Source organism: Astyanax mexicanus, chromosome 1, assembly GCF_023375975.1.
Source record: "Astyanax mexicanus isolate ESR-SI-001 chromosome 1, AstMex3_surface, whole genome shotgun sequence".
NCBI classification, from domain to species: Eukaryota; Metazoa; Chordata; class Actinopteri; order Characiformes; family Acestrorhamphidae; genus Astyanax; species Astyanax mexicanus.
The window spans coordinates 61,558,549-61,570,772 of record NC_064408.1 but is presented as its reverse complement, the minus strand read 5'-3'; the positions used below and the strand labels follow the sequence as shown (position 1 = coordinate 61,570,772).

The window sequence follows — 12,224 nt, the reverse complement described above, 5'->3', positions numbered from 1 at the left end:
AATATATGTTGTCTAGGTGTTAATTGTTCGTATCGTAATGTTTGATATAGACTGCAATTTTATTATTTGTGCATTGGGTTTATAACACTAGTTTATGAACCTGTTGTCCAGTTAATTCAGTATTGGATACACTTCATGTTGGCCTTTTTTATATATAATAACAAAAAAGATGCAGCACTTTCAGACCTTAAATAAGGTCTGAATAGGAGTTCAGAAATCAGTATTTGGTGGAACAACACTGTTTTTTTTATCAGAGTTTTAATGCATCTTGGCATGTTCTCCTCCACTAGTCTTATACACTGCTTTTGGATACTTTTATGCCACTCCTGGTGCAAAAATGCAAAAATCCAAGCAGTTGGCTTGTGATCATCCATTTTCCTCTTAATTATATTCCAGAGGTTTTCAATTTGATAAAATCTAAGAAACTCACCATTTTTAAGTGGTCTCTTTTTTTTTCGGAGCTGTATGTTTTTTAAGTGTTTGCGATGTTCTAACACATCTCCCACAGTTAATCAACTCATTCAGAAGATTTCCTTGATTTCCATGGTTGGGATCAGGACTACTTTTTGGATGAGGGTTGAAAAACCACTGGTTTAGAAGAAGCCAGTCTTGTTCTGGTGGAAATGATTCATTCTACTGGAGAACTCCTTGTCCCACGTGGCCGCGGCACTTCTCTCAGGATAGGTCCCTGCTCACTGAACACTGCCTGAAGGTCCATGTCAAAGTGTCAGGCTTTGAAGTGAGCCGTCTGGCAGTGGCAGGTCCTGGAGAATTCTGCTGCAGAGTTGCTGACAAGCCCGTGGTCTGATCCTCATTAGAGTGAATCAACTCGAGCGGCTCCACAGGACAGAGCCGCCCAGAGAGAACGACTCTCTGACCAGCCTTAAATGTCAACCTGCTGGCACGCGTATGATGAAAGGGAAACTTCAGACCTGGAGCTCCTTTAGCTGAACGGCGCCTCCCAGCTTGCCTTGGTTGGGAAGGATCTGAGCTTTGTACCCGGAGTGTTATGGTGCAGACCCAAGATGTAAGCCTGGGCTGTATCAATACAACCAAATTCTTGGAGACAGTCTCGGTTGGGATCACTGCTTTGTGTTTTGTCTGACAGAGAGCCCAAAGAACTGCTCGTTTTCTTGTTTTTCTAGGCCAGTTAGGACTGCCACCATATCCTCCTACTCTTCCTTCCAGTGTTTTCAGCCAACTTATCAAAACTGGCCTAGTTTCGGAGCAGTTAATGGAGAGAGGAGAGAGTGAGAGATGTTATGGCCCAGCCAGGCCTCGGTTTCGGAGATGCTTCCTGCACAACGAAGGGGGTTGATGAAGAGGGGAAACAGCTGGAGTGGGGACGCTCCAACTGCCTTTTCCTCCCTCTCTGTCTTTTTCTGTCTCTCCTCGTCACCCTTCTCCCTCTTTCCCTCCACTGCATATCCTAACCTCCATCATATCAGAATGTCCCAGCATACTTCCAGAGCACTCAGGGTCACGGTCAGTGTTCCTCTGATAAGACTGCACGACTGAGTGCTTCTTTTCTGGCCTGCATGACCAGATAGACGTCCTGATATCCTATCGCTTGCTCCCATATGTCCATCCGTTTGGCTTCTCGCTGTCTTTTTTTTTTTCATTCACAGCTGCAGCTGTCTGTTTGGAGCCATGGCAATGACTGAGGCAGTGAGGAGCCAGAAATAGTAGCTCAGCTTTTTTTTTTTTTTTTTTTTCCAAAACAAGGAATTTTTAACAGTTTTTTTTCTTAGTCTACCCATGTTACACGGAAAAGAGATACAGTCCGGGCCAAAACTGGGCAGACGCGGTCTCTTTATTCATTATGCACGAGAGCTTCAATGCAGTGATGCCTTACAATAACACATTTCCCTTGCAAACACATAAACACTTCAACTACAGAGGACCACCCATGCTCACACATACTCCGACATACCTCTACCATTAACCTGTTTACAATATAATCAAACCAAATCCTGAAGAGATTGGTTCCAGTCTCTTTTTAAAGAATTGTGTGTGAATTGTCTGAAAAACTAAGCTAAGGGAATAGACATATATGTATAAATTCTCTGTGATTACAGAATTTTAAACAGTTAGAATGTCCTATAGGCATTTTAAATCCAGTATCCTTTACATAGGTTGTAAAAAAACAAACAAAAAAAAAAAACAGTAGATGTGTGATATTGGTAACAGAATGACTTCATTTCCTTGTCTGACTGAATGTGTGTGAGTCAGTTATTGGCAAGTCTTTTCTCCTCTATCACACTACTATTTGTAACCCTTTTTATAACCGTCTGTTTCTTGGTAATGCAAATTTCTTGATAGTGCTAATGCTAATGTGGAATTAGCCACTTTTTTGCATTTATAAATCAGCCCAATTATATACATATGGGACAAATCATGGATATCAAGATAGCACACATACATTTCTGTATCACTGTATCCAACTTTTGAACTTTTGAGTTCAGTTGCAGAAGCATCTTACAAGCCAGATTGGAAAAAGCTAATGTTAATCAAGTCTCAACTTTGCAGTAATGTGATCTTGCCTCACTGTTCATCCAAACTGTGGAACTTGTCCATAAAGCTCCGAACTGACTTTTTTCTGTGCAATCCGTGCAGTTCGACTTGACTAGAAAGTCAAGCCAGACCCTAAAGCGTCCACCTTGATATATTGCTTCCTTCAAGTCCACCTTTACCAGCCCCTAAAGCCCATTTATAGACTTACTTCTAAGGGCATACGCCCCCGGCATTTGCCATGCATTGCATTTCAGCTCTCTCTTGGAATGTTTCCTGTGGGACTGTAATAAAGAGGCGCATGCATATTCACGTGCACACAACAGACACACATGCTGGGTTCCTGTTGCTGACGAAGCATTTCCAACACAATAGACTAAGCGTATGGAGGAAGAACACTTTCACATGCAGAGTCCCACCGCAGGAAGCTCTCCCGCCGCGATAAGACTCCATTAGTCGCCTCAGGTCAAAGGATAGAGGTCACAGTGTTAAGCAGCCCATTGTGGAAAAAAAGGCCGGGTCATCTGCCTCAAAGCTCTCATAGACACATGAGCTCATTACTGACTAGTGCCTAGAGGAGGAATGATGGCATACACACGCACTTTCATAATTTCAAACTGGCATGAAGCAATAGTGAGGTCCTTTATCTTCTGTTTTATGATGTCATTGATAGTTGTGTGGAAGGGTCATGCTAAAATTGCCAAATGACCTAATTATCCACATGCATTTGGACAAGCAACCAGCATTCACTAGAGGAGAAAGGAACACTCCAGTGGTTTTTAACTGGGTTTTCTATAGATAAGATATCATATGGTTATTTGGGCTGTCATGGTTCTGTTTAGAAGCACTGGGTGTTATTCACCAACTGTTCTTAAGAAGAACTTAGTATTCAGTAAGTATTCTGATGTTTTCCAATAGTTTTCTCATTTGGAATGTTCATGTTCACTTCATGATTGTTTTAAAAACACTTTATAAATCCGATTTTTTTGCACAAGAAAATTCTTCTGGTTTTTACTATTTATAGGTATATAATTGAGTAAAATGAACATTGCTGTTTTATTCTATAAACTACGGGCAACGTTTCTCCCCAATTCCAAATAAAAATAATAAAAATTCTCCTCCACCAGTCTTACACACTGCTTTTGGATAAATCCATCTTCCTCTTGATTATATTCCAGAGGTTTTTAATTTGGTAAAATCAGAGCTCTACATGAATACGTTACTAAGAATAATACATGTGCTTACAATATGTAACCAATAATATGTGATGTCCTTTTGGATTCCCCTCAAAATGATTTAATATCATTTCTAAATGTGGGGACGGATAGGGTAATGAAACACGACACAGGAAGATAGTTTTATGTCCCACAGAAGGTCCTGTTGTGTTGTATGTGAGGCAGTCTGAGTATTCCCGTAAACTGTGATGATAAACTCCCCATGGTCACGTCTATCTTTGTCCTTCTCGCTCTCATTGACAAAACCTGTTCCATTTCCTTCATACAAAACCAGCAGGGCTGCTGGTGGTCGGTCTTTATCCCAAAGAGGAAATCTCTTTTTTTAGCCATGCCTGCGTTTTCCCCCTGGCATCACCCTAAGGGCATTACCCGACTATAGTGTAGCATTACAGATAACCCGACAGGAAGCACCACATCAGGGCTTAGCTGCCACTCTACTCTGCTGCCTACCTTTCTCATCACAGTGCTGCCCCTGCATGTATGTGTGTGTGTGTGTGTGTTGGCAGGCCTGCTGGAATCTGCAACTCCATGCTGTGAACATCCAGCTCAGCTGTTGTCCAGCCTTCAGCAACTCTTACAGGGCGTGGAAGACTGAACAGGCCAAAAGCCTGCTTCAGCTCTACATCAGGCCTTCTAGGACCACTAAACGTCCACTCTCCCCGCAAATAAACTTCAGGGTTCATTTCTCTGTTTGGCATGCCTCATAAGACTGTCCAGGCGGAGGTTTAGATCACCAGTCAGACCCTCCAGAACTCCTTGACAATCTTTAGGGTGGGAGCTTGGCCGTTTTCCTACGGACACACTTCCTTCCCACCCCTCCTTGTTTTCCTGTTCTGTCGGTGATGTCATCAGGACGTAAAGCCGTGGTTGCCAGACAGTACCCTTTCCTCCCTCAGTGCCTCCCACGCCAAGCTGCTGAGTCCTGCATACTGACCTCAGTCTCTTTAACATATTTGAGTTCTCTACTGACTCGATGTGCTTGAAAGACTCCAGCCTTGTGTTGGGAAACTTCTTATCAGTGCATGACTTCAGAGAAGGACTCAGCTAGCCGAGCTAGATCTGCTGAGGTCATTAGGGTGATTGAGGGCATGAATATCACTCACTGTGCCTACTGCAGTCAGTGAGCATAGGGAGGGGTGGTGGTACAGTGTTGATGTCTCACTTTCTACTCTTTTGTCTTTCAAACCCAAACTCACGCTCAGTTTATAACTCAGTCACAGTTTATTTGGAAAGTTTCCTGTAGGCCTCTTACCTAAATACCCAAAATGTTAACAAACTATCTGGTGAAACGCCGTTGATTATCAGCAGGCATATGGTTAGGATTAGGACCAGGGTCAGGGTTAGGTTCTGCTTTTATGTTAAGATGAAAAAAGTTTGGGAAAAGTCAAGCTGAAGGCAGTTGATAAGTAATATATTGAATTTTTGGCAAACAAAATTACTTATCTGACATTTGCTAACCAAGTACTTTCAGTGAACGGCCAGTGAAAAGTGAAAAGACTTATTCATTTTTCCTGAGCAGTATTGTGCTTTGATATTTTTTAAAATTTTTCATCGTTTTGCAAGACAGCTGTTTAATTTTGTTTGATTTTGACATTCTGTGCATCCTACAATAAGAAATACAATGTCACATTGTATCCATTTGCATCCAGTGCTATCCAATCGCCCAATGGTATCGCAGCATTGTTTGTGACTGCCAAATCAGCTTTTTCTTCATGATGCTCTTCAACTGCAATCTTTTAAACTTTAGGGGACTTCATCACTAATGTCCTTTTTGTCTTCTCTTTTCTCCTCTCCAGGTCTTCTATGTGTCTGACCTGTTCAAGCCCAAAGTGAAGACCGCCACTCCTCCGCCCTCGCCAATCAAAAAGGAGCTCCTCCCCTCGGCCGACATCATAGACAGGAACAACCACCACAACATGGTGTGAGCGGAGGGCGGTGGGAGGAACCATCTTTAACACCCTCCCCGACCCACCTCCTCTGAAGAAACCTGAACAGCCACCTGTGACTGAGGAGCAGCAGCACTTAAGCTGTTTCTCTCTCTCTTTCTCTCATCTGACAGTAGAATGTAGAGGCAGGAGACAGAGACCTTTAACTATTGAGACTCTTTTATTGTTGTTGTTTTTTTTTTAATACCTTATTCACGATTCTCGCTATTCTTCATTTTGAGCCCAGTTCGCACACACATAAACAAAGCTAAATATATAACGTACAGAAAGGAACTCGTTACTTGGGATTTTGTTACTTCCCAAAATAGTGTGGACTAAAGTGGGCATGCAACTTGGTTTGCAGCACACTGAATGGAGTTATAAGGGCTAAACAAAAGAACAGAGTGAAAAGAATATGAAACTTGGACTAATGAATGACTGAATGAATGGGTGGATGCTTGAATGAATGAAAACAAAAGGAAGAAGAGTGTGACTGTGAGGCTGGTCATATGACCAGTGTCTGTCTCTCTCTGCCTCCCTCTCTCTCTTTTTTTGTCTGTCTACGTGTCTCACTTTGTGTCTCACTTTTTTCTCTTTCTCTCTTGTCTCTGAGGCCTTTTCTAAGTATAGGAAAACAAATTCCTTAGTTATAGGAACGATTCTTTTACCTGCAGTGTTACTAGCACAGATATATTAACAGTATAAAGACCAGTAACTTATAGCACTATATCCATTGAGTCCATTGTAAATCGTCACCACTCGCTGTCTGAGGGGTGTAGCTTTGGAGGAGCTTGGTGCGGTTTCTAGTGCATGGTAGACTGAAAAATTAACTTACACTGTGGTGTATGGCACTCCCTGAGAATTAGGGGGGCTTTGAACACACACCATTATGATGCATAGACACTCCTGAGCACTAGACCCATCAATGCTGCCCTTAGTTACCCGCACAGTGGCCTAGCTCCAAGAGATGTTGCATTTCACTGGGATTTTTTTTTATTAAGGGGTGGGCTGAGGGGGGAGTTGGGGTGTTTTAGAAAAGAAAATGATGGAAATCAAAAAAAGGTTTCTAAATCTTGAATTCTAGATGGCTGTTGCCCATCTGCAGCAGTGTTGTGAGAGCATGGCTGAGCCGTGCTTCTGCGTTGTGTTTCCGGGAGGGGTGGGGAGAAAGGTGAGGGGTGGTGGGATTGGGGGAACTTTTACATATATTTTCCCGTCACCAGGGTCGTTTGGGGTCGAGACCCATCGACTGCACTGGCTTTGGCACATTTATATTTGGGATGGGGAGAACGAGCCTCTTCTGCTGGCTAGTATTGACTCTTCTCCCGTCCAATCACATAATCACTCAGCAGCAGCCGTGCCATTCACACCTTTGGCCAGTGGTGGCGCTAATTGAAGTATCCCCCAGCAAGTGCCCCAGGTGTGTGTGTGTTTTGGTGTATGGGGAAAGGGGGAGGGAGGTGGGTCCCCACCAGTTACTCTGTGCCATGTGTTGTGTATGCATGTATGTGTGCTCGTATGTATGTATGTTTGTGTGTGTGTGTGTGTGTGTGTGTGTGTGTGTGTGTGTGTGTCACTATGATTCTGCACGTGGTCCTTGACCTCGTGCAGAGCACTATTAACCATGTGAAGAAAAAAAAACATGAAAGAAAACTGTGGATTTTTTTTTCTCTCTCTCTCTTTCTCTTTATACGCCTCTTCGGCCTTTTCCCTTCTCTAAATGACGTCTACTGTCCTCACTAACAGCTGTACAGTTCTGCCAGATTATTTTACCGTATACACAGCATACGCCACATCTACACAACCCAACACGCCACACAGCCTCCGACATGTTGCACATCCCCGCACATTGTATAGTCCGTCCTATCATTTCAGCAAGCTGTTTTATTTTCTCCTTTTAAATATATAAATAATGTATAGATCACTAAAATTAACTATGTAAAATATTATTTCTGAACATTTTTAGATATATCCACTATGACTTAAAAAAAAATTGTGTCATGACCTGTGTTATTTACAAATTGCTGCTTCGACAAGCATTGATTGACAGATTTTTGTATTTAGGTAACTAAAATATTGTAGATTTGTGATAGTAAGTTTTTAATAAGCATTGAAAAACATCTACAAATGTATCAAAATTTACTATTAGTATTTTTGTATTGTCTCATTTTTTGTACAAAAGAAATAATATCAAATGTTTTTTTTTTCTGCTAAATGTAATTAGCTCTAATACATGTGCTTTTAAATAAAAAAGCTCATTATGAACATACATGACTGTTTATTTCTTTTATGCTGTGTTGTGTTGTCATTATTTCATCAATATGCCACTACTGGATGATAAACATTGTCTGTATATATATATATATATATATATATATATATATATATATATATATATATATATATAATATTGTCATCATGAAAGTAGGGATAAGCTTGCAGTGACAAAGTATTGGACAAAGCGACAAAGTATTGGAGCTAGGGCTTTAGCTTGTGCTAGAAATAAATAAATAAAAAACTTACAATAGTGGTCATTTTTGGTAGCATCCCTATAAAAGTTCTAGTAGTATATCAAAAGCCAGCTAGTTTTGGTGCTGAATTAAAATTTTATGTCCATTCTAAACTATATTTTACATGATAGTCCATGTTTTATTTGAATTTAAATGATGATAATATATTTATTTACAATATAATGATTTGTTGGAAGAGATTTGTTTTTGTTTCAATCAACTGAATAAAGCCCTCTGGTTAGATTAATACTCTTGTGCACAGTCTAGTGATGTTTCCTTCTCATAAACCTTTTTCAAATGGTGCAAAGCCTTCCGTCAATATGAGTACTGTTACACTGCTTACAGAATTAAGAGGATGAAAAACACATGGGGTGAAACTTTGTTTAAAACCACAGACTGTATATTTCAGTCCTTACAAATGATTAAACATTCTCTGTAGGGAGAGAAATTGTCTGGAAACTAGTATTTTCTAATGGTGTTAAAAACAAAAAAATATTGGTGTTATGAGCTCTGTATATTGCAGCAGCCTGACAGCAGGCCTCTCAGTGGGCATCTTCTTGTTCTTGAGTTTTAACCAGCAGCTAATGGTATCCATGAAAGGTTTCCCATTCCAAAATACATTACACTATAGTCTTGAGTGTGAGAACATCTAAATACTGTCAATCATTTACCTCTGCCTGACGCTAAGTGCCCGGTGAAGAGCCGTTCACTGTAATCTGTAATAAGACACTGTGGAAGAGTGGGAGGCTTCACCTTTTTGGCAGTGGGCCACAGTACCATGAGCATGCCTGCCAGCATTAGGAGCCAGTGTGTCATAAGCTCCGCAGTAAACTTGGGTTCAGATCCATAAAATCACTCGGTGCCGCCACTGGGACTCTGAAACGCTGGGCTTTGGCTTTCTATTTACATCACCACAACCTAATCCCCTAGCCTGGACCCAACTGATCAAACTTAAGAGCTCACTGACAGCAGACACGGAATCGCGGCAAGTAGTAAACGTGTGTTAAAAGACTGCAGCCAAGTCGGCGAGTGAGTCAGAGCTGAGCTGAAGCTTTTTGGCAAGGAAAAGCACAGCGATAGATCACAGCAGTGGCATCTGGAGGAGTTCTGAGAGAGCCTGCTAGTCCTGCGGTCATGTTTGGCCGTGGAAGGAGAGAAAGAGAGAAAAAGCTGGCATGGCCAACCTTCAGGACGAAGGCCAGGAATGAATGGGTGCTAGTAAGAGTAAGAAGGAGTGTTTGTTATGGAGACCATGGCGAGGCTCGAGAAAGGTGTTGCAGATGTTTCAATTTCCACCTCGTACACTTTACTGGAGCCCGGCGTGCAGAGCTGCACAATACAGAATATATGTTTATAGTTCACTATTAATGCCTATTAATAATAAACTATGTTGTGATGCTAATGCCTTATTTTTGTCATTTGAGTATTTGTAATATCATCTTACCTACTTTGACTCATCCTTTAGAAGGTAAGGGACACCTATGTTCCACAAGGGGCTGCTCAGAGCAGAAGAGACAGAGGGAGGAGTGAGTAGTAGATTTTTCAGTAGGCCAAGGTTAGCCTCAGTATAGCCTCATTTTCAGAGATGTCTATATATAGATAATATATAGATATTTAAGCGATAGAACACAAGAGTTCCACCAGAACTGTAACTTAACTACAAAACAGTGTATGGTTCATATAGAGTAACACCACAAACGTTAGCTTAAAATCAAAATTAGGACCATGAAATAACACTAATACTCTCCTCTCCTGCTCTGTGGAGTCGTCTTCAGGTGAACGTTGCGCATTTTTTGAGCATTTCTGCCTTTTGTTGGGTGGTGTTTGGTTAGCTAGCCGGCAGGACTGTGGTTAGGTTAGCGTAGCTTGCTTTAGCTCAGCATTAGCTTAGCTTATAGCCTAGCCTGGCTGGTTAAGTTACCGTTCTGGCTCTCAGACGGCAGAGGCCGAGGTGATTTTCTTTCCCTTTTTTCCACAAAAAAAACAGCCAGCGCTGCGGGTTGAGCGTGTCGTGGCAGATAGCTAGTCTGTGCTAAGCTAATGCTGCTGCCTGGTGCCGCTGGAGGTGATGATTCAAAACTGTACTGTGTGTATATGCTGTTACTCGGCAGAGCGTCGGTTTTTAAATAAAAACAGCACCATGTAATTTGGACAAAAATGATGGAAAATCAAGACTTTGGTGTAAAGTTTGCTTTAACCCAAAAGAGTCCATGGTCACTTTAAAATCTGTGTAAAGTTCCTTATTGCATGTGGTCATTCATTATACTGTTGCAGGAAAAAGTATGTGAACCATTTGGGGTAATTTGAATTTCTGCAAAAAAATTGGTCCTTAAATGTGTTCTGAACTTCATGTGATGTGAATCACGCCTCGCACAAAAGAGCTCTCAGAAGACCTTTGTTCAAGAATTGTTGACTTGCATGAAGCTGAAAAGGGTTACAAAAGTATCTCTAAAAGCCTTGATGTTCATGTGTCCACGGTAAGACAGACGGTCTACAAATCGAGAAAGATCAGCACTGTTGCTGCTCTCCCTAGGCATGGTCGTCCTGTAAAGATGACTGCAAGAGCACAGCACAGAATGATCAATGAGGTGAGGAAGAATCCTAGAGTGTCCTAGAGCTAAAGATTTACAAACATTTCTGGCACATGCTAACATTTTTTTGACAAATCTACAGTAAGGAAAACATTAAACAAGAATGGAGTTAATGGGAGGACACCATGGAGGAAGCCACTGCTCTCCAAACAAAACATTGCTGCACGTTTGAAGTTTACAAAAGAGCACCTGGATGTTCCACAGCACTACTGGCTAAATATACTGTGGACAGATGAAAACAAAATTGAGTTCTTTGGAGGAACACACAACGCTATGTGTGGAGAATAAAGGCACAGCACACCATCATCAAAACCTCATCCCAACTGTGAAACATGGTGGAGGGAGCATCATGGTTTGGGGCTGCTTTGCTGCCTCAGTGTCTGGACGGATTGCTGTCATCAACTGAAAAATGAATTCCCAAGTAAACAAAGACATTTTCCAGGAAAACGTAAGATCATCTGTTCACCAACTGAAGCTCAACAGAGGATGGATGATGCAACAGGACACTGACCCAAAACATAGAACCGAATGGCTTCAACAGAAGAAAATATGCATTCTAGGAAGTCCTGAGCTCAACCCAACTGAGAAGCTGACTCCAAGAGAGCGATTCACACCAGATATCCCAAGAATATTACTGAACTGAAACAGTTTAGTGAAGAGGAATGATCCAAAATTCCTCCTGAATGTTGTGCAGGTCTGATCTATAGCAACTACAGGAAACGTTTGGTTGAGGTTTTTGCTGCCAAAGGAGGGTCAACCAGTTGTTAAATACAAAGGTTCACATACTTTTTCCACCCTGCACTGTGAATGTTAACATGTTGTGTTAAATAAAAAACATGCAAACATATAATTTTTGTGTGGTATTAGTTTAAGCAAACTGTGTTTGTCTATTGTTGTGACTAAGATGAAGATCAGAACACATTAAATGTCCAATTTAGGCAGAAATCCAATTTTAAACCAATTACTTTCCTGTTACAGTGTTGCAATGACTATACTTTGGAGAACTGTAATATTAAAATGTGCCTAAATTTGGATTTAGATTGCAGCATTTTGTGTCTGCTCATACTGCAATACTAACATGCAAACAAAACATCATTCAGGCCCTGCTGGCACGTATGCGTATAAAGAAGAGCAATAAAAGCCTGGAAGTTATTTTGGATTATCACAGTGAAATCCAAGCTGGCTCACCGTGAGGTGTTATTTGTTTTAAAGGTGTTAGAGAGGAGCGCCACCCACATGGCAGAGCCCAATCCTGAACAGAAGCTTATTTAGTCTCCTGATGACTGCAGAGTAGCACATGGGTGCAGAGTGTAAACGGATTTGTGGATGGGTTAAGGAATAAATAAATGCTGGCAGTTTCAGCCAGAAGTCTTCATGGCCTCCAAGGCCAGCTCTCTGGTTGGGCTGCGTGGTGGGGATACCACAGCTTAATTAGAAATATTGACGTAAAAA

The 12,224-nt window shown here is 41.4% G+C and overlaps 1 protein-coding gene across 2 annotated transcripts in view; it reads left to right on the top strand.

Moving 5' to 3' along the window:
• Positions 1 to 7,575, top strand: part of plpp3 (phospholipid phosphatase 3) — a 48,039-nt gene extending 40,464 nt beyond the window's left edge. For both annotated transcript variants that reach the window (XM_007260661.4, XM_007260660.4), the window contains exon 6: positions 5,543 to 7,575. In XM_007260661.4, the coding sequence (XP_007260723.3) occupies positions 5,543 to 5,671 (129 nt within the window). In that variant the 3' untranslated portion in view covers positions 5,672 to 7,575. The remainder of the gene's footprint in view (positions 1 to 5,542) is intronic.
• Positions 7,576 to 12,224: the final 4,649 nt, after the last annotated feature.